The 22,962-nt window shown below is 36.6% G+C and overlaps 4 protein-coding genes across 4 annotated transcripts; all 4 read left to right on the forward strand.

Moving 5' to 3' along the window:
* Positions 1-13,165: 13,165 nt before the first annotated feature.
* fd96Cb (forkhead domain 96Cb) lies at positions 13,166-14,285 on the forward strand. The gene has a single exon (XM_017149741.3). The coding sequence runs from the start codon at positions 13,244-13,246 to the stop codon at positions 14,090-14,092; it is 849 nt and encodes a 282-aa protein (XP_017005230.2). The 5' UTR covers positions 13,166-13,243; the 3' UTR covers positions 14,093-14,285.
* A 2,570-nt stretch (positions 14,286-16,855) lies between these two features.
* LOC108062930 (alpha/beta hydrolase domain-containing protein 17B) lies at positions 16,856-19,353 on the forward strand. The gene is made up of 5 exons (XM_017149798.3): positions 16,856-17,695; positions 17,755-17,934; positions 18,006-18,138; positions 18,412-18,679; positions 19,184-19,353. The coding sequence occupies exons 1-4, from the start codon at positions 17,232-17,234 to the stop codon at positions 18,493-18,495; spliced, it is 861 nt and encodes a 286-aa protein (XP_017005287.1). The 5' UTR covers positions 16,856-17,231; the 3' UTR covers positions 18,496-18,679; positions 19,184-19,353.
* A 35-nt stretch (positions 19,354-19,388) lies between these two features.
* LOC108062928 (uncharacterized) lies at positions 19,389-21,363 on the forward strand. Its single transcript, XM_017149796.3, has one exon. It carries the CDS (start codon positions 19,456-19,458, stop codon positions 20,980-20,982), a length of 1,527 nt encoding a protein of 508 aa, XP_017005285.3. The 5' UTR covers positions 19,389-19,455; the 3' UTR covers positions 20,983-21,363.
* A 67-nt stretch (positions 21,364-21,430) lies between these two features.
* On the forward strand, positions 21,431-22,938 carry LOC108062929 (uncharacterized). The gene has a single exon (XM_017149797.3). It carries the CDS (start codon positions 21,910-21,912, stop codon positions 22,921-22,923), a length of 1,014 nt encoding a protein of 337 aa, XP_017005286.2. The 5' UTR covers positions 21,431-21,909; the 3' UTR covers positions 22,924-22,938.
* The last annotated feature ends 24 nt before the right edge of the window (positions 22,939-22,962 follow it).

Genomic DNA, 22,962 nt, shown 5'->3' on the forward strand with positions numbered 1-22,962 from the left:
TAAATGAAAATATTTTTTAAAGAATGCCTATCATTTTTTTTTAATAATTGGAAGTAAATTATAAATTTTTAAACTTGACTAATTAGTTACTTTTATAGTATTTTTATGCCTTTCGAAATTTAAAAAAAAAGGCCATTTGGAACGTACAATACAATTTTTTAAAACTTTTAAAATTTAATACAAATTTGTAGGCACGTTTAATTGTAGAGGATTCTAAGCATTTTCGTCCTTCTAACTATAGTTACTATAAAAATATCCCAAATTAAACCTGGTTAGACCTTTGAGAAAAGAAAATTAATTAAAATTGTATCAAAGGGTATCAACGTTCTTGTATCGAATGTATCTTGGCTTATACTTAATTCCCTTTGTTAGTCTCTAATAACAAATCACCCTAATTTTCTAGAAGTATCACCATATAACCATTTGCGTCTGGGGATAATTTTTCGGAACGCGTCGGTCCTTCCTTTCTTGTTGCAATAAACACATGTCTGTATTTAACAAGCAAGACGCGTGAAATTTAAAACACTTTCAGGTTATTAACATAAAGGGAGCAATAATAATAAGGAGAGAAGAGAACAAGGCTTAATGAATACAACAGCTGAGTTATTTGGTCATAAATACACACATACACTCAATCGCTTGGAGCCGTTTAAAATTTCTTAGCCTCCTTATTAGCCTTCCTTCTAGTCGTTCTTCCATTCGATATTCGTTTACCTGTACCTCATATTTATAACAAAAGTAACGAGATATTATTTTTGATTGTATCGTTCTACAGGATACATACAACAATAAATATTAACTATATTGCAAACAACTTTCTTAGCTTAAAAAAAACATTTTAAACTAGACCAACCATTGCGATAAAGTTGTAAAATATTTAAAAGGTACAAAATAAGAATTATTTGCTGAGAAACATTTATATAAACAAGAAAGGAAGTTAACTTTAGCCAGCCGAAGTTTATGTACCCCTGAAGGTATGCCTATTTAAAATGTTGTTATACCCTTGCAGAGGGTATTATGATTTCAGTCAGAAGTCAGTGCAACGCAGTGAAAGAGAGTCGATCTAGCCATGTCCGTATGTCCGTCCGTCTGTTTGTCCGTTTCTACGCAAACTAGTCTTTCAGTTTTGAAGCTAACGGGTTGAGACTCTCCCAAAAGTCTTCTTTGCAGTCTTTCTATTAAGTCGGAACCAGCCGGATCGAACAACTATATCCTATAGCTCCCATAGGAATAATCGGAAAAATATTGGAAAAAATCTAGCTTCGGTGTTTTGTAAACAATGATTTTTAAATATTTCTAAATTTCGGATACAATTTTAAAAAAATCGGACGACTATATCATGTCAAAAATCAAAACACCTACTTGTTCCGACATATGTAAGTACTACCTGCAATAGAAAGAAGACTTTTGGGAAGGTTTCATAGCTTTAAAACTGAGAGACTAGTTCGCACAAAAACGGACAGACGGACATGGCTAGATGAACTCGGCTATTGGTGCTGATCATGAATATATACTTTATGTGGTCGGAAACGTATCCTTCAATGCGTTGCAAACTTTTGACTGAAATTATGATACCATCTGCAAGGGTATAAAATCAGAATCGAAATTGGTCGCAGAAATAAAATTAATTTGATAGCTATTTTTGGAAAGAAGAATATTTTGTCCCAGGCGCAAAAACAGTTGAAGGCATAAAATGAGCATTCGCAAGGTTTAATCTTTCTTTGTCCTCTTTTTCTGAACGTGAAATAAATAAGAAAATAAGCTTAATATGAAGCAGGAAGTTTGCAGCTAAATTAACATCAGTTTACAAAATTCAATTGACATAATACTTGACAAATCAACACATACAAAAGTTAAAAACGATGCGGCTTTAATTAACTAATTTCTATTAAATTAAATCTTTGGTGGCCAAAATTGGACCATTAGAACTCTTAAAAAAATAAAATAAAAGAGTAAAATACGGGTACGTGTCCTTTTATTCTTTATCGGAATGACTAATTTAGATCTGTGGAGTATTTTGTCGCTAACAAAAAATTAATGAAATGAAATTGTTTTTATTTATTATAGGTATTATTGGTATTCAGAATGAATTATCCTAGCACAACAATAGGTTCATTTATCGCCAAAAATACCAACATGATACCCAAATAAAAAAACGCCAGTCGAATCTTTTGGCTTTGCCAATTCTTTTTGTAATTACCTATTTACAAAGGGCATCGGGGAACAAGCCTGGGAAAACTGCCCCAGGCGATATTGAAAAATTTTAGATGAGGATTGGTAGATAGGAACCTAATCGATAAGAATTCCAATTTTCAAATATTTTGATCCGCTGGTTTACGATTAATCTGCCGCAACTAAAGTACATATCACTTGATGTATCTTCCCTTCGGTGATTCTTGAGAAAACTTTTTTGATGCCAATAATTTTTGTGTTAACCTTCAAGAATGTCAGCCAATCCTTGGATTTTTACCATTCTTATGAGCTACCAAAAATCGCGATTCAAATTTTCAAAAAATTGGTTCAAGACTTTCCAAGTCTGACAACACCGCCAGTTTTTTACAGTTTGTGTGCCCTATAACCATCTACTTCATATAAAATATTCATAATTTTTCGTGTGGTGCAACAGTGTTAAACAAACAAAAAACTGAAGAATTTATTTCTGGAAGGGTAGGAATGGAGTCAATAAAATATATTTGGCTTGTAAATAGTTAGTTCTTAGACCAGAATTATTATCAAAGAGTAAAATTTTTAATATTATGGGTGAAAAGTGGTCCGAATTATAAAATGTTTGGCATGTATTTGATTGTAATTGATTTAATAGGGACCCAGTCCCAGTCTAGTCACCACAGCTTCGAATTTCATATCCGCCCTGAACAGAGATTTCATAAGAAATCCTTTGAGCATGGATGACCAACAAATACTTTATTTATGTGATTCTAAAGAAATCGCGGTCCAAAGAGGATTATTTAATTTGCGATCCTTTCGGTACCATTGTTATTCTAAAAAGCAGTATAGTAATTTGAAAGCTTTAATATGCGGAGCACGATAACAATTTGTTAACAAATTCGCGCAATAACAACGGTGCCGAAATCTCGCATATTAAATAATCCTCTTTGGACCGCGATTTCTTTAGAATCACATAAATAAAGTAATTGTTGCTCAAAGGATTTCTTATGAAATCTCTGTCCAGGGAGGATATGAAATTCGAAGCTGTGGGGACTAGACTGGGACTGGGCCCCTATTAAATCAATTACAAGCAAATACATGCCAAACGTTTTAAAATTCGGACCACTTTTCACCCATAATATTAAAAACTTTACTGTTTGATAATAATTCTGGTCTTAGAACTAACTATTTACAAGCCAAATATATTTTATTGACTCTATTCCTACCCTTCCATAAATAAATTCTTCAGTTTTTTGTTTGTTTAACACTGTTGCACCACTCGAAAAATTATGAATATTTTATATGAAGTAGATGGTTATAGGACTCACAAACTGTAAAAAACTGGCGGTGTTGTCAGACTTGGAAAGTCTTGAACCAATTTTCTGAAAATTTGAATCGCGATTTTTGGTAGCTTATAAGAATGGTAAAAATCCAAAGATTGGCTGACATTCTTGAAGGTTAACACAAAAATTATTGGCATCAAAAAAGTTTTCTCAAGAATCACCGAAGGGAAGATACATCTAGTGATTTGTTCTTTAGTTGCGGCAGATTAATCGTAAACCAGCGGATCAAAATATTTGAAAATTGGAATTCTTATCGATTAGGTTCCTATCTACCAATCCTCATCTAAAATTTTGCAATATCGCCTGGGGCAGTTTTCCCAGGTTTGTTCCCCTATGCCCTTTGTTTAATGAGTCGGGCTTTTAAAAATGGTTCAAAAGCATGCATATCCATTCACTCCTTTACTTCATATATAATATCATTTTCCATTAAACAAAAAATAAATGTTTATGATGGTACCGGCCCCGTCGGAAAATAAAAACCAGCGGTTTTACCCGATTTAATTATATTTGCTTTAGTCAAATTAGTAGAAACGGAATATTAGCGGCAACATAAAAGGTGTAGTTCAATCTTTACTTTCAACTCCAGCTGCGAGAAGAATTATGCTGTAATAATTAGTTACAAACATAACAATATGCTTCAATGTAATAAATGACTTCTGGGTTCTGTCATTATTGTTTACCCAAATATTCAAAAGATTTGAGAACACGTTAAATAAATAGTGATTATTAGGCATTAAAACATATTTCTATTTTGGTTAATCATTAAATTGAATGTAAGGTTCGATTTTGGAATCAATGACATTTAAAATAAAAATCCAACGTTTGCACAAGAATTATTTTCTATTGGTTAATGGACTTTAAATAAAACATATAAAATACTTTCCAAGATAACAAAACGTTTTTTTCACCATCGCAGCATCATCAATATTCTAAATGTGATATTTCTATTGATAGGCCAAATAGAAATAATTGCTATACTAAAACAAGTTCTTAAAATACTAAGAATAATACTCGGTTAATTTTATTGATTTTTCATCGCAAATGTTATCCGAGTAATAATTTCCCTATTTCAATAACTTAAAAGTTGGTATAGAAACAAATTTCGATATGGTATGCTCATAAACTTTAAAATGAAAGCCTTGCCTTCTTCCACTCCTAAAAAATTCGAAAAAAATCAAATCTATCTTAGGACGGAACTGTGTAATAGGTATGTTATATACGTAACTCCACCACAACAAAATTTCTTGCTTTAAGTTGGTACTCACACTAGCTGCAGATTTCCTATAGGTTGTTTACTTTATAGAAAATCAAAAGGTGTATTCATAATCCTTTGTTGTTCGGAGCCAAGCCAGAATCATTTGCATAATCGCTCGGGCCTTTAAAGATGTTTTGAAACCAGCTTTAACAGATCAGGGCAGGGAATTAAATTACAGGTACGACGAAGGGTCTGCGTTAAAATCATAAAATTCGATACACTTAATTTGCTTTCAGAACGACTTTCATACATATGTATACATACTTATATAGTTTATCAGCACACCAAACTTTTAACTCGTTTAAAAGAATATCTTCCGTAAGTGGAATTTACTTAAACTGAATTCTAAATGTTTTTCGACTTTACGGTTAAAAGGAAACAGTTTTACTCACCTGAATTCGAACAATTGATGTTGAAAAGGATCCCCGAAGCTAATTCAGATCCAGCTATAAGCTTTCCAGAGTCAAAATGTCTTTTCTTGAGCCGATTGCAGTCAGTTGGTCGAAACTACCATGCCCCACGCAAGGGTATAAAAAGGTATGCTGGCTTAGACAGTGGCTTTAAATTATCGCCACGGGTGTTCTTGCAGTCGGGTCTTTTAACAGTCGGAAGCCTTTATAGAAATCCATTAACAAAACCATCATGTTTTTTGTTATTGCCGGCACATCAAAGAGCCATTTCAAAGGTTGTGAATACTTAGAGTGATCGGAACGAATAGTAATCGGTACTTTGTCACGAGCCCATCTGTATTTCGGCCGATTCAAATTAGTGGTGTTACGTGTGTTTTTGTGTGTACAAGATACTTAATGATATTTGTAGCAGTTAAGCGGATATTAATTTGTTTCTGTAAATAAAGGTAAAGGGTAAAGGCATAATTATAAAAGAGCGCATGGGACTTCAAAAGAAATGATTATGTGGGATGCCAGAGGTTATGGACTTTCATATAAGGTACGTTTACCCCAGATTTCAAGACTTTTGGCTTCTTAATCCTCAAGTAAAATGGAAAATTGAACAAATGTATAATTTATTAGAACTAATTTGGATTTTATTAAACGAATATACAAATACAGCGCAGTCATCGGCCAAGGAAAGGGGCACGAACTCATAAACTCAGTAATGATACAATAAATCAACACCGAGCGTAAAACATCACTTCCTAAAAGGATCGTCATGGTGTAGTAGGCCAGCATTAACAAAATGACTGTGGTGTTTACGATAAGGGATGCTGCCGAATACCTTCCGATGTTCCGATGGGGATGCCCCGTTGGGTTTGCGCAAAAATCTTATACCCACAGAAAAGGCCAGAATTGGTTTTATCGCACCCACTTGCCATCGAAAGCTAATGAGCCGCAATAGCACTTGAGCAATTTGGCCCATCGCCATTGTATTTATTACCACAAGTGTCACGTGACCACTTGATTGAGGTAATTTAGTTGTGGCATTATTTGCTATTTTTTATAAAGAGTTACACACAGCGGACTTATTTGTACGAGCTTGAATTATTATGCAATCAATTGTTTTGCACGAACGAAACGTTTTATGGCAAGTTTTCGACGGCTACGCTTAATAAAATAAATTCAGAAAATAAATGTAAAATTATAGGGAGATGGGAAAACATGGCCTTAACTAGCTAAAGTTGATAAAAGAAATATGAGAAATATTTTCATCATCCGTTTAACAATAATGTACCCGAAAAACCTTAATAAAGCCTAAACTTTCCTTTGGACTACCCGATGCGGCATGATGAAAATGTATAAAGTAGGCTTTATCTGACTTTATTAGAGCAGTCCCGAGCCCGCTTTGATCGTCTGAAATTCCCATGCGATCGATCAGCTTAGCTCGACTGCCAAGTCTCGGTGCAGGCATATGTTGAAGTATCTTTCCCCTACGGCTCCGACTTATCCGTCAGTGGAGCAAAGCACACGAGTTGAGTGGGCAAAGCATCGGCTAAGTAGCTTCAACACCGAAAACTAGTTTCACACACAGACTAGTTTGCACTCGAGCCCGAGAGACTCGGGTGTTGATGCTGATTAACCATATTTATACTTAAAAAATTGAAAAGGGTTTTTAAGTGGCTCGGAAAGTGTTGACCAATTTGGCGATACCCTCTAGTGCTTACACGATAATAAAGTAGGCGACTAATTGGTGATGGTATACCAGATAGCCGATGCATATGTACACCATTTAGAAGATCGATTAAAATTTAAGCTTTGATGACAGGACTTTTTTCTTTCTCGCTGGGTTATGCAAACCTAAGACCCGGCTATTACAAAATTATATTAACTAAATCGGCACAAAAGGTGCACCAAAAACAAAAAGCAGCCGAAAAGCAAATGGTTCTAACAGCTTACTTTGTATTTAAGCACGAACTGTGCGAAAAGCACCAACCTACCATCGCACCATCACCATCTAAAGGTATTTCTTGATCGACCGACCAAAAGGCCGACCGAAAGAAAGAAAGACCGACCCAAAAGACGATTCTTCTGCCGGCAGAGGGCAGAGAATACAGCATACAGCACACAGAATACCGCCACTCTGTCTCGCAAGTCAAAAGCGGCATTTTTAAATTGGTAGTCAGATCTCAGTTTCTCGGTTCGTAGAAAGGAGCTCGAGCCCGGGCCATTATGGCTTCCATCGAAGTGATTTTTACTGTGGCTGCTTGTGCGCGGCCTGTTTGTTAGCCTGATGTCTGAGCACACCTCTTATTATACTTACCACACCACCACGCACACCTTTGCGAATTATAAACGTCTGTGTACCGGCAACTAGCGGCTGTTCAAATTGCAAAATATACAATGCGTTCCTCCTCCTTCTTCATCCAGTCGCAGTCCCAGTCCAGTCGTCCACTCCAGTCCAGTCCATCGGGAAACACACACACGCAACTGGGAGAAACACCACCGAGTTTAATTTGATTTCGATTCAGCGCTTCAGCGCGGAGGAAGCAGGCAGGAATCGGGGGCATCAGGGGATCGGGAATCGGGAATCAGGAATCTCTGGCCTGCCAGGCGGCCTAATCATTTACCCACGTCCATCCCAGATCCAGAGCTCCAGAATCCAGGACCAGGCGGCCCCTCTGTCATGAATAAGGTTATGATTTAAATTCGCTGCGATGGGTGTTGTGTGAATGATATAAGCCAGGCGAAGGAGCTGACGATGTTCATTCTCACCTCGTCGACACTAACGATTGAGCCGACCGATGCCCATTTAATAGGGGCAGTAGGAAATCCGCCTCTGGCTGCACTATCCATAGCATCAGTTTTTTCATACCTTATCTGGGGAATAAAAACGGCATATCATCATCATGAGTACATTTTTTTATGATAAATAATTCTGATTTCTATTAGTTTTTTCCCTTTCTATTGCAACAATAACATTATGTTGACCAACTTAATTCTTTTTTTTATATTAAAAAGGGTATAAATAAATTAAAATTTTTAAAAATGAATTAAGCAACAAAAATATAGTTTTTTACATATTTTAATAAAAGGAACTAAAATTATAAAAATAATACAAAAATATATTTTCGTAGTTTAAATAGATTTCTAAAATATTATTATTTGTGAAATAAACTCATTTTGGTTTTAGAGTAAGAGAGAAAAATATTTTACTTCGCTAATAAAGTGGTTTCGTAAATACCGAAAAATATAATCTAGCTTATTATAGTGTCAGCATAAAATATGCATTTGGCCAATAAAATAAATTAGCCGCAATAAAAACTCTGGCTACACTTCGTGGCAGCAAAATTCCAACCGGGCAGGATTCTTTAGCTTTCTTATATTGCAGGTAGAAGCATGAACACTGCACTTAAGCTTTGTCGGGAAGATTCACTCGGATATACGTACATACGGCATACAAGCATACATCCTCGGGGTAAACACAACTCAACTCCTCAAATTAGTGTGTTAGCCTTCAATAAATTGGCGGCCTGTTGTGTTCAAACATTTATTTCTTACGAGTATAAAGCAATACAAAGCAGACAAAATCCCAACACATAGGAAAAATAAATACTGACGGTTATTATCCCGACACCAACAGAGATCTTGTCTTCGCTCCGAACTTTTTTTGGAACAACACCCGTGCAGTGTTTTAAATCGATATAATATTGCTAAATATGTTATTTGAACCTTTGAAATATTTGGTATTTGGGAATTATTCGCCCTTACTTGCTTACCATCATCGAATATTTCATTTCAAGTGTTGCTTAAGGTCCTAAAATCGTATTATATTCGACTCGCTACGATGCCCGGATGATCATCTTCCTCAACGCTAATCTTCATTAACAAGGCGAGCAGCCGTAGGACGGAAATAACTAAATTGATTTAGTTTATGGGTCGAACAGCTTTCATCTTAGCGCTGCGAGTTTCGGTGTGCTAAAAAAGAGTCGACAGGAAAAAGAGGAGAAAAACTTATCGATTGGTGATTACTGAGTAGTTGGTTTGACTGAAGGGTTTTACACATACAACGATTTCAACAACTTTGCGTTGATGGCAGAGAACATTTTTTCACTCAGCTTTAACAGCCGATCTTGGCCATCTGCTGTCGGCTTGAATGCTGGCATCTTTGACACTAAAAAGACCACAAGGATCGTGTTTACTTCAAATGACCACTGCATCATAATGAAGATCAATAAAAAGTTATTATACATTATTAGCACTTAAATTTTTTGGTTGTTTTTTTGTTTTTTGGAATTATGTTTGCTGTTCCTTAATGTGTTGTCAACTGTTTCACTGCCGTTTGAAGTCAGCATTTTGTATAACTCCAGCTAGTTTTTTCATCTTTTTCTACCCTTTAACAAAAAACAAGGTAATTAAATAATTGTATTTAATTAGTGCATTTTAGTTTTCTCAAGCTGGATTTACGGTGTGGTGTTGTTAATATCTTGTATTCAAAATAGAGCAACACCTTGAGGACCAAAAAGTAGTTTCAATGCATTTTGGGTTGTATAAAAAATATTGTAAGTGGGTATTTATATATTATTTATATTTATATTAAATATCATTACTAGAAATGGCAAACAATTTCACTTATTATCCGACATCCAATTAATACACACTAAAAATTATTTTGACACCTAAAAATTGTTTATTAAATCTAAGCACTACATTTTTTTTAATTACCATGTATATTTAAACGCTGCTGTCAATCTAGAAAACAAGACACTGACTAAGCTCATAATACTCAACAAAAGAAAAAGAAAGAAAGACCTCCTTCTATTCTATGCACACACCTCTATTATCTCGTTAGCAGTCTGTCGGGATCTTAGAGTTAGTAGCGCGTTACTTGTAAGTCATTTTCTTATTGTGTCATTTTTCTTGTGGTCTTTGCTTATCACTATTAGATTTTCTTTTGTTTGTTACTTAAATAAATGTAAATGATATTCAACATACCAGAATGTGATTTCAAAAAAACAATTTAAAAAAAATTAATATTTTAAAATGTAAATACTGTTGTGATTAGATGAGATCGACATTAACTTAATATCTTCCTACCCAATTTAAGAAATAACTTTAAATTTAACAATGATTTAAGTTTAAATTGAACACTCGTTAGTTAAGACGAAACTTTTTTCGAGTTGTTTGTTTCCGAAAGATAACCAATAAAAAAGTTGTAATTATATAACTAATAATGGCACACCCAAACTTTATATTACACAGGAACACAAAATTAAACTTTGTAAAATTTCCACGAACCATTTCAAGTTTTCCATGATATTTGGGTGCTCCTGAGTAAAAGTCCCATACAAAATTATTTTCCATCACCTACAGGTTCCGCGGTATAGTTAAGAATACAAAAAACCGATGTTTGCCGACATTTTGAATTACGTGGCCTATATAATTGGACCAACCTTTATTATTTTCGGTAGGACCTACTCTCAATACATCAAGGCATTCCTAAAAAATAGTCCCCATTGTGAACCATTGCCCATGTCTTTGGAATTCGACGCCAAAGTTGAAAATACCAAAATTGTAGAGATTTTTCTGATGAAAAAACAATTCTGAGGATTAAATCTTGAATGGAAGTAATTTTGACTATTCATTGTATCTATTGTTCATTGTATGCTTTAATTTCGGTTTAAAGCGTTTTCATGAGAACATTTTATTGGATTTCTTATACTAATAAAACCGATTTTTTTATTTCATTATCTACTCCTAAATGTTGTCAAATTTTGAATAAGTCATGGCAACCTCTAGAACTAAGAAACTAAAATACGTTCACTGAACATACACAGAGAAATGTAAATGTTTACTCCCATTCTGTAGGATGCCTTGACTTTTTTAAAATTTGACAACATTTAGGAGTAGATAATGAAATAAAAAAAACGGTTTTATTAGTATAATAAATCCAATAAAAAATATTCTCATGAAATCGCTTTAAACCGAAATTAAAGCTTACAATGAACAATAGATACAATGAATAGTTAAAATTACTTCCATTCAAGATTAAATCCTCAGAATTGTTTTTCCATCAGAAAAATCTCTACAATTTTGGGATTTTCAACTTTGGCGTCGAATTCCAAAGACATGGGCAATGGTTCACAATGGGGACTATTTTTTAGGAATGCCTTGATGTATTGAGAGTAGGTCCTACCGAAAATAATAAAGATTGGTCCAATTATATAGGCCACGTAATTCAAAATGTCGGCAAACATCGGTTTTTTGTATTCTTAGCTATACCGCGGAACCTGTAGGTGATGGAAAATAATTTTGTATGGGACTTTTACTCAGGAGCACCCAAATATCATGGAAAACTTGAAATGGTTCGTGGTAATTTTTGGCTGTGTACCTGTGTTATCAAAGAATTTTGTTGGCACCCAAACATTATATGTTATAGGTATTATAACCACTTTTTTGTTGGTCAATGACACTCAAAAATTATTAGTAATAATATTAAATATTATTTGTTGTTTAACTTCTCCTCCTTTTCAGATGAAATCCTATGTTGAACTACTGATGGTAATTATACAATTAATCTTACGGAAATAGAAATATAGACTGATGCTAAAAAATATATTTTAATGTTTTGGAATCGCAGAGGGTATTTGGATTTTGTCCACTCTAAAAAATGTTAATTTTACGATTACGAGTTACAAATAGTGTATTTGGTTTTCGCTTTGGTAACTAATTAGTAATAAAACTGTGTGTATGTTGATGTTTTGAAAGTAAATATTCAATGCGTCAAGTCGACAATTTAATGTTTGAGGACCATTTTAATAATATATTAGGTACGATTAAAATATTTTAAAAATTATCTTATCACCTTCCCGGAAGTGCAAGCACTTATTTAGCAGCGCTTTATTGCAATAAGCTATAATCTTTTAACAATTTATATAATGGAAAACAAATTTTATTTATAAAAAAGTTTCAGAATGCTTTTGTTAATTTAATAAGTAAATTTAAAACCAAAATGTGGACGAGTGATTATAATTACATAACGAGTATATCATATGTACATTATCCAATCTATGGATTTAATAAAAACCTTTAACCTTTTTCACCTTTTTTGAAGTTTTCGGAGTAACTTAAAAGCTAAGCTCAATATTTTTAAAATTACCCATTTGATAGACATTTTTTTGCTGCTATCTTGAGATATAAAATGTAAAAAATTAAGGTATCTCTACTTGAACTATAATTTCCTAATGCACCTTAATTTATTTGTACCGATATGCTTAGCTAAAGCTGGTCAACGTACATCTACCATAAAGCAAATACGGCGGTGCTTATAATTTATTTTTCAATTTCATGCAAAAGCCAAAACAATTTAAATCATTTTATGAAGGCAAGTAATGCGATGGGAAGTGAAATACGAGCGTTTCCTTTATTATTTCATGTTCTGGCACGCCCACAATTCATTTAAAATAAACAGGTATTGACAAAAGCTTGCAAATCAAGGGCTTTCCCCGTTGGATTGTGCTTTTACAGCACGCATGCACTATCTCTCCTTTTGGAAATTGAAAATGGCGAAGGGAAAAAATGGGGCCTCGTTTGCCGCGTTGCCTTGTCGCTGGGTAAAAACGCTTTTCCGCCACGCTCCCGGTGTTGAGCCAACATATATTGTATGGGTAATCGCGGCCCCGATGATTGGTTAAAACTCCCTGAGCAGCCCATTCGGAAATTCGCCGTAAACAACACCTTCGCTTCCCATTGGCACACAATTCAGACAAGGACGACCAGATCTACAGATACCTGTTTTTGGGAAACAATGCCTGAGCTGCCTTCTCCCTCGGAATACTGGATATACCACCGGGTGGTTACTGGGTATGTATGCGAGAGCCAACTCTCCGATCCGGTCTCGCTCTTTTCGAGCTGCCAGTTCCATAAAACATGAAGTTTTGCTGCCCCTCGTATTAGTCTTAACACTGCTGCCGCCGAGAAAACATCGCTCTAAACAGAGAATTGTAAACTGGAATTGTGTGCGGACAACGGACAGCGGACAGCGGAAAACGGACAACTGACTGTGTGAAATTTTAAACGACTTCGCAATGCCACGCCCATTGAAAATGACCTACGGTGATCAGAAGCCCCCATACTCGTACATATCATTAACGGCCATGGCCATTATACATTCGCCGCAACGATTGCTGCCGCTCAGTGAGATATATCGATTTATTATGGAGCAGTTCCCCTATTACCGGAAAAACACGCAAAAATGGCAAAACTCATTGCGGCATAATCTGAGTTTCAACGATTGTTTCATCAAAGTTCCAAGGAATGTGACGAAGGCGGGCAAAGGATCCTACTGGACCCTCCATCCGATGGCCTTCGATATGTTCGAAAACGGCAGTCTGCTGAGGAGACGGAAGCGCTTCCGCGTCAAGCAGTTGGAAAAGGATATATCGAATTGGAAATTTGCCGCCGCCAATACAGAGATGGTATCCCACTACCTGGACGACCAGCTAACGCAGATGGCCTTTGCCGATCCGACGCGAAATGGTGTTCAGATGGCCGCCAGCAACTATGATCTCGGGAATGCAACTGCCGCTGCTGCTCAAATGTCACCCTATAAGGGTATTCCGCCAATCATTCCATCGACTATAACTCAACTTCCGGTGCGTCCGAAGCGAGCCTTTACCATCGAGAGTCTCATTGCTCCGGATCCCAAAAATTCGGCAAGTGAGGGACTAGTGCACATGGATTACGGAAGTCCCGACGTTGCCGAAGTTGCCGCGTTGAAAAAGCCGCCGTTCAATTTGCCATTTAATTTCAACGAACTCGCCGCGCAGTATCACTTGTACTTCCCGAGTTTCCTGTACAACAGCCAATATGGCAATATACCTTGCTATCAGAAAACACCGCCGCTCTTTCATAACGACCCATTGCCGGTCTTTTGATTCTAAAAGTTATAGTTATCCCTAGAGTTAAATATTGCTACATACATGTAACTAAAACAAATACTCATTAGTGGTCCTATTATTATAATTTTATGTTATTTACTTGTGTACTCGATTTATTTAAACAAAAAACTGTATTGTAACCAGTTGAATTTAGAAGATCTCTAAAGTCAATAAAGAACTGCCCACACCGTATTTAATATTTGTTTTATGAACGAAATTACGAGGTCGGTTTGTCACATTCAGATATATGGTTCCGTAAAGGTCTATTATTTAGGTTGCCGTCAAAGGGAGGAGTAAAAACAAAAATAATTGTTTCAGTCGTGAAGCAAAATCTCTCTGCTTTTACTGCCACTTGGTAATACTACGGCATCTAACATCTAATCTATTGTTTGCTTCCTTAGATAATTATAGCTCGAAAACAAACTACAGGTTGTAAATACATAAATAGACCTCGATTAATTCGATTACAGGTCGAAAATAGGTCTGCAATGGTTAACTTGCCTTCCTACCTTGTTTTGCAAATCATTTGCATCTTACACATGCACACACGTATTCGAATTGCTTTTGTTTCCATTAGCTGTCAATCATCCTTACATATGTTTGACTTCAACCCTAGTTGGAATACTTCGCTCTCGTTACCATCCACATCCACATACCTGGTAAAATACACATCCGAAGGAAGGAAGAGCGGGGCTATCGGTCGATACGGCGCGGAATGCAGTTTGTTATGTCTTACAAGAAAGAAAAGCTAGACTTGGAAACAGAATTTCGAAATACACTAGGAGAGCGAATGTTTTAATAATAATATTAATATATATATTTTCAAACAGTAAACTGTTTAGATAAAATTATAAATAATTATAATTACAAACATACATTTACTGTCTTTTAGAGTCCTGGGTTTAATTATCGTTTTTAAAATCCTTAAAAAACTTTAAAATAGAAAAAAGGACAGTACAAATTGTCCCGTTATTAAACCAATTTAAAAAAAAAACCTAAGCCCCTTTCTTGAATGATATTCGAATAATATTTTAAATTTAAAATTAAGACATCATTACATTTAAATATAATCCGCAAATATAATTTGGTATGGCTGTCACACAGATGTGTTCTAATGTTTTGAAAAAATTCCTGAATCATAATATTTAAGTTACTGCATTGTACGGTATGTTACAATTCTTACATTAAACAAGAACTATATGAAAATTCATAGTCTGACTGCTAGAACATGGTGTTAATTAGATAGAATGTTTTAATTTACATACCTCTTCCTGCACGCATAAATACAACATTGTCTTATGCAAAGTGAAGGCTTTCTTTATCAAGCGGGTGTTCCGGTCAATTTAAGGTGTACTCCATTTAAAAACGCTTTAATATTTCCATACTTCCTCGAAATGGTAAAAATCTTATTGTCCCAGCATAAATATCCAATTTGTGTTAGATGTTAAATCTATCCAGAGTGCGAAGGATGTTAGAGCCTTTCATTGATGGTTGCAATCCGAAGTTCTTAAAAATCTAGTCGAAATACGAGTATTCTCTTTAAAATAACTTTGTAAATATATGTACTTAAGTATTTACATATTTGTATACATATGTTGCATTGTTCAATGGTACTTACTTGGTTTCTGGCAGATCTTTTAGGACTTCCACGAGGCTTAGATTTCCAGCAGGATTTGTTGCCACACATCCGGGTTGGGATACTTTTTATAAAGCTGGGTTCTCTGGGTTTACTTCTAGCATTATTTTGTTTAAAAGCATAAATTAAAATCATGACATCAACAAAATCTTGATCCTCGTGCATTTCAGAGTCACTTCATTAACAAATCGAAAGTCGATAGGCAACCGAAAGTAATTGTGCCGGTTCTACTCGTTTCCGATTCAATATCAAACAAAATGTAATGAGTTGGAACATTCTTGTGTTTCTGAAATATTATGGTTTTAAAAAATGATTCAAAATTGTTTTCACTTTCAATTTATCTATTTAACCATTTCATTATTGTCAAATGAATAAAATTATAATATCTCGCTTATAAGAAGACTTTAATATGTCTTACAATAAAGAAAATTATTAAAAAATTAAATTAAAAAATAGCTTTGAACATTAGTAATTTCTGAAAATACGCATTTTTATTTATTAGACCCTTTCAAAACATAAGGGGGATTCCCTAAACTGTTGAATTGCTGAATTGTTGAATTTTGGTCAGCTGTTAATCAGCTGTTCCATACAAAGTCAACTTTCAGAAATTTCAGCAATTCATCAGCCTCGGGGCTGCTGAAAATTTTGTTGAATTGCTGAAAAGCCAGAGTTGTCACCTTTTTTTAAAAGTCGTGGCAACTCTGTAACATTTTAGTATCACCAGTACGCATTATTTATTTGTGGTTCTTTTTACCTTGGTAACACCTTTAAACAGTAACTAGCAATAATAAAACAAATTTTACATGCTTTAAGTTCCGTGAAACTTTTCAACAAATAACAGCTGTTTGAAAATTCAACAGGAACCATTTTGGGTCGTTCCCTTAATTGCTGAAATTTTTTGTTGAATTTTCAACAATTCAGCAATTCAACAGTTTAGGGAATCCCCCTGTTATTTATAAAGCCCTTTCAAAACGTATTAAAAGTTTTTTAAAACCTTTAATCGTCTGTTCCGATTTCATTCCGTTCCCCGAAAGTAGGCAGCCAATTCGCTGCCGTTTTGTGGTCGCTCCCCACGCGGTCACACTTAAAATACCGAAAGTGCCGTTGTTTTTTAGGGCGTTTTAGCCACCTTACTTCTTTGTGGTTGTTTGCCTATCTACATTGTCATTTTGTAAATGTGAGTGTACCAAATTTCAGTGAGACATTTTAGCCCATTAAACGTTCCGTTCGATTATGTTGGATCTTGTGTGCGAACGCAAAATGTTATGTTTGTCTGGCCACCCCAATCGCCTAGCCCACTGACGAGTTGCGAGCACCACAAACGGAGAGAAGATAGATGATATATACCGACCCGAAAAGTCTGAGCCCGAAACCCCGTTAGTCCTTTGTTGACTTGGTTATTGGTTAATGGTAGATGGTAATCGTGTGCATTAGAAGAGAAATCGAAGAGATCGTTAGCATTCCGCAGAGGCATTACAACATACAACAAACGGAGCGAGCATGTTCAGCATTAGCGAGCTCTGTTGCATGTTCTGCTGCCCCCCATGTCCGGGTCCCATTGCGGCCAAGTTGGCCTTCCAGCCGCCGGAGCCCACATACAAACTGACCCCAGCGGACGACACCAATATCCGCTACAACCTGCAGCTGTTCGACCGCGCCGAGTGGCAGTACTCGGAGCGGGAGAAGTCCAAGGTGGAGGCCTTCTTCACGCGCACCTCGCGCGGCAACCTGATCACCTGCATCTATGTGCGGTGCAGCAAGAACGCCAAGTACACGCTGCTCTTCTCCCACGGCAATGCCGTCGATCTGGGCCAGATGAGCAGCTTCTACCTGACCCTGGGCTCCCAGATCAATTGCAACATCTTTGGCTACGACTATTCCGGCTACGGAATGAGCGGCGGGAAGCCGTCGGAGAAGAATCTATATGCGGATATAGAGGCCGCCTGGCAGGCGATGAGAACCAGGTGGGTTTACCCATTGGGTTACCTTCTTACCAAGCTAATCCTTTAATCTTTGATACCAGATTCAACATCAGCCCGGAGACAATCATCTTGTATGGCCAGAGCATTGGCACCGTGCCCACTGTGGATTTGGCCTCGCGTCACGAAGTCGGCGCCGTAATACTCCACTCGCCACTGATGTCCGGCCTGCGGGTCGTCTTCCGGAACACAAAGAGAACCTGGTTCTTCGATGCCTTTCCCAGGTTAGCCAGTTAATTTGTTAATTTGCGATCAAAACTTAATAACGATCTGATCTTATCGGATTTCCGCGCAGCATTGATAAGGTGGCCAAGGTGAAGGCTCCCGTTCTGGTTATCCACGGCACCGACGACGAGGTCATCGACTTCTCCCACGGCATCGGAATCTACGAGCGGTGTCCTAAGACTGTCGAGCCGTTTTGGGTGGAGGTAATTGCCAGTATTTACCTATTCTTGATTGATTACCTGCTTAGAGCAGGTTATTGCATTCGTTATGCGGCTTTGTAAGCGGGATAATGATCGTTATTAATTCTAATAGCATGGCATTTCCAATGAAATCGATCGAGTGTCTCGTAGCGAGCTCAAAGCTTTGCATAAACATTGAAAATAACAATGGAAACTTTGCTTTAATCGGATCTACTGCAATGAATAGATCTTTGATTTATTTATCTAGAAATAAATTCATGGTATTCATATTTACAGGGCGCCGGACACAACGATGTGGAGCTGCATCCGCATTATTACGAGCGACTGCGCAAGTTTCTTTCGGTGGAACTCGTCAAATGACAATTAAAGAATAATGTCGACGGCGGCGTGAGTGACACTACATCGGGTGTAATATCCAATTCGAACCCAGCTGCAGGTAGTGCGTCCCTAAGTTCAAAACACCCGAATCCCGTCGCCCCCGCTGCAGGAAGCGAAGCAAGTAAAAAAAATGTGGAAACAAATAACAAACGGAATGAAAACGATGGTTTGTAATAGATCTTAAATATGGCAATGTAATTATTTATCTATCTCACAACAATACATTCGAGAATTGCATTTTAACAAAGATTATATATATTTAACTAGTTGTCAGGAGTTTTGCACCAGATCCCCATATTTACAGCATTGTGATCCTGGTCCCCGTATTAATTGAATAAGCCTAGGTCATATCATCTAATAATTAATCTAATAATTGGTAGAACAATCAATCAAATAACCACATTGGGCTCAGAAATGAACCCTTAGCAATACGCTTCAGTAATATGGTTTTAATATGTAAGGACAAAAAGTTTGAATAAAGCAATTTTTTGATACTTTGAAAGTGAACCGTTTTCTATTGCTACACTTTTAAAACACACCTTATACTTTGGCTTGATCGCTTTTTAGGAAGAATAATTTAATTTAATTTTTAACTTTTTCTCTCTCTTTCTCCTACTGAGTTCTAGTTACTTGAGTGTTTATCTAATGAGTGTGTTCGGTCTTTTTGCAGGTGCCTCAAATTCCAGCCAGAGTTCTACTAAAGCTCTCGAGCAGAAGTTTCTTTAGCAAAAACAGTCGGGCTCGCATTCAAAAGCCCAACCCTTCTCACCACAACTCCCAAGCAGGGAGTTATCAAGCAAATCGTGCGGAAACAGACATAACAAACAGAATAGGAAAGACGACCCACCATTAACCGATCTGAAGTCAAACGGCTTCTTTGTTTCTCGATTAAAACAACCAAATATTGCTCCAACACTTCCAGTACTCTCTCCACATTCACCAATGAATGCTAATATATATCTAAATAGCCAGCATACCCAACTTTCCGGTCGATATTTAAATAACAAGGTGTCGCAACAAATCGACGCTGATAGTATAAAAAGAGTGGCATCCAACAGATCTCTAAAGGACAGTCAAAAAGTCTTATCCATTTCATCCACCATAATATGCAACTGTGAGAAGGCCCACAAGTCCAATGGGTCCGATTCGGAAACAAACGAGGAAATCAAAATCAAATTAAATCCAGATACTGGTAGCAAACTGGCTGCCATTAGCAAATTCAAAGACCCCAAGCTATCTATTACGACCGAAAAGAACGCCTTAGATAATTCAACCAAGGGGTGCTTGCAATTGAAAAGTTCGATTGGAACGGATAAAAGAGCCCTGTCCCCGAGACTGACATTGCATAAGAGTGGCTTTCAACAGGCCATCATAATATCCGATGAAAGCGAAGTCACGAAATCGCCGCGACTAGATTCCCAAAAAACTAGACAGCTTTCCAGTAATTCAGACAATCAATTTTATCGCCAGCTTACTCATAAAATTAGCAAATCGGAGCAAACTTCCCCCAACAACGTCGAGATAGATAAGGCAAACTTTCTTTATGATACCAACAATAGAAGTACCGGCTGCTTGGTGTATCCCTCGGATCCATGGATAAAGAATTCACACATTAAGAACAGCCTGTCACCCAAGGCGGAAAAGTATTTAAACATGCATCACAACATCGATCCATGGGTCAAGCGGCAGGCGGATGCCACAGTGGAGGTTTCCCGGCTTCCTAAAACTAAAAATATCTATCGCGAAAAATCCCTTTCTTCCATAAACAACAAACTTATTTCGACCAGAACTGAGAAATCAAAGTGTGAGAAGCCGCAGTTGAAGCATTCAAAAACCGAGATTGATGACGATCAGGGACTCTTAAATGAACCAGGCCTGCTTTTTGCTCCATTCTCTCCACAATATCGTAATACATCGCATAAAATTTGGTCCCTCGACCAGCCTTCTAACGATCTAAAAGGAAACGTTCAAAGCAAGTCTGCCAGTTTTTTACCGGACAAAGTAAAGGAGATCTCCAGTCCATTGCCGAACCATGCTAGAAAATCTGTGTATCAAAATAACAGCAATTTGCTGTGTCCAAACGATCAAGCCAGATCATTGCTTCAAGTAGAAAAATTGCATTCTAGACATAGCTCTTTATCGATTCCCACTCAATCAAAAGAGGAACTTCCCCTCAATATCCGTCGACTGTCTGAGCAGATTCGTGAGCCGCCTTTAGAGAAGAACATTTCTTTGTCTCTCAGCGATCGTAACGTTAGTAAAATTCCAACATCTGATGAGACTCATTCGGTTGGCCCTCACAGAACGGATAAACTTCATGTGAGTAGGGATGCCGCTGTGCAGAGTGCCAGTCGCCTTGAGGACTTTATCTCCCTAAAACGAGTCCCCAAAGATTCCACAACTGTTAATAATGTAAACCCCTTTACGAGTACTTATAAGCCTGATCCACTTTTAGAAACCACCTGTTAAACCCATTCGCTAGGAAGCCGAAAGCGCCGATATTAAAGTGTCTCTGCATAGCTCATTCATAGGTCATGAAAATATACAAAATATAAAACCACAAAAACATATATGTCTTATATATCAATCGAATCTAAATATGAATAATAAAAAAAAAAACGTAATAAAACTATTTTTAGTAGTACTTTAAGTTTGAAATTTTTACAGTGATTTTGCATTTATATTAAGTAACACGATAATGCCCTGCCAACAATGGGGCTAAGTTCTAGGCCTAACAACATTCGCAAGCATATATATGTGTGTAATAGTGTATTTTTTCCTCATTTTATTGTCATTTTACATATTTGTTGTAATACATTTTATAGTAATAAAATCTTTATAAAGAGCTAAGTAATGGATCTAATTATTATTTTCGGTTTGTTTTTGGGTTTTATAAATCCCCTTGAAGCTGAACCGATCGGAACCCAATGGAGCTCGTTAGGTTGTGACGAAATTCCGAATAAGTATACAAAACTTTCACTTAAGTTGCTTTACTTTACATAACAAAAACCAAAGCAGGTATTTTCTTTACCCTTTCAGAGAGACTTTTAATTTTGAAAAGCACAGAAGCCAGCATTTTGCGATCAGGTGATTTTATGAACCATCAATTCCGAAGAGCAATCAACTATAGTGTGTAAAATTTTGTAGAGCCCACGCAAATCAAGCCTCTATTAACGTTGACACCATAATTGCATTCGATTTGCCTTTCACCGAAAAAATAAATAAATAAATTAAGCTTGCTTTGGATTAAGACCATAGTTGGGACTCATGGATATTATCCAAGCAATTCGGAAAGTATTTACGTAATCTGGATTCCATATAAAGTCTGAATACGCAGCGGATAAAAGACAGTTGTTGATTGTCTTTTGTGAAATACATTTATCTAATTTTGAAAAAATGTTAGGCTTAAGAGTGCTACTTGCGTTTAATATAATTTTATTCGGAATTTTCCGTGGAGAGTGTGCTGTCGTAAATAAAGATAATAAAGTTTATTTAACAGAAGAAGGTGTAAAAAATTCCCTAATTGAAGCTCAGTCGATTGGAAGAATTGTCAACCGCATAAAGGACAAGGAAATTAATCAAAACCCCTTACCAGCAGCTAGTTATGTTGGTGATATTACGCGTACATCCCACACAGATCATGAATACCCCTGCCCACATGCATCATCTGATATACCTCAAATGAATGCTGCAGAAGAACCAAAAATCAATGGAAACCCATCAGTTACGCGAACCGAGTTCGGATCCCAAATAAAAACTCAGTCAACATATTCCACTGATTTTCAATTGCAAATACAGAACCCACGACCAGTGCAGCACATTCATTACCATTATCTGGTGCCCAATACCACTCCAAAGCCGATAATAAATTATGTATCTCAAAGTGAATCCAACGGCTACAATGTAAATTCAGAAAATAAACATTATTCGTCCGTTGACTCGCAGCCCTCACATATCAATGGAAATAATCTACAGTACGGGAATCGAGAAGTAACGCAAAATAACCCTTTATATTCAGCTGTGGACAATAGTGGATATCTTTACGATTCCCCGGACGAGCACCAAGGTCAGGCATCTGAAAATACATCGGTGTACGAATTAAGAGATCCTGGAACTCTTGGGCAAGAGGCTATATTGAAAACAAATACGGAAGTACCAATCCAAACCCAGCAAATGGAAACAGTCAGCCCAAGTCCAAATCCACCGGAAGTGTACTTCATAAAATATTATGGCAATGAAAGTAATAAAACTACCACATCACCTGAATCACAGACCTCAAGTGATTCCTCGAATGAGGTTTCAGACGGAAGTGGTTTAATAGACATTAGAACAGGTGTAATTGATGAAGTTCTGGACAGTCAAAAAAAGCCATATAATGAACACTCTGCCTACAACGTTCCATTAAATTAATACTTAGTTAAGGATGTATATAAGTTAAAATTTAATAAA

This window comes from Drosophila takahashii, chromosome 3R (genome assembly GCF_030179915.1).
Source record: "Drosophila takahashii strain IR98-3 E-12201 chromosome 3R, DtakHiC1v2, whole genome shotgun sequence".
In the NCBI taxonomy this organism is placed as follows: domain Eukaryota; kingdom Metazoa; phylum Arthropoda; class Insecta; order Diptera; family Drosophilidae; genus Drosophila; species Drosophila takahashii.

What these genes read in the sequence shown, in the direction of transcription:
- LOC108062928 (XM_017149796.3), top strand. Translation starts at nt 19,456, where the DNA reads ATGAATGCTAATATATATCTAAATAGCCAGCATACCCAACTTTCCGGT.
- LOC108062930 (XM_017149798.3), top strand. Translation starts at nt 17,232, where the DNA reads ATGTTCAGCATTAGCGAGCTCTGTTGCATGTTCTGCTGCCCCCCATGT. An exon ending in TGGCAGGCGATGAGAACCAG is followed by an intron (nt 17,696 to 17,754) that starts GTGGGTTTACCC and finishes CTTTGATACCAG; the next exon opens with ATTCAACATCAGCCCGGAGA. An exon ending in TCGAGCCGTTTTGGGTGGAG is followed by an intron (nt 18,139 to 18,411) that starts GTAATTGCCAGT and finishes TCATATTTACAG; the next exon opens with GGCGCCGGACACAACGATGT.
- LOC108062929 (XM_017149797.3), top strand. Translation starts at nt 21,910, where the DNA reads ATGTTAGGCTTAAGAGTGCTACTTGCGTTTAATATAATTTTATTCGGA.
- fd96Cb (XM_017149741.3), top strand. Translation starts at nt 13,244, where the DNA reads ATGCCACGCCCATTGAAAATGACCTACGGTGATCAGAAGCCCCCATAC.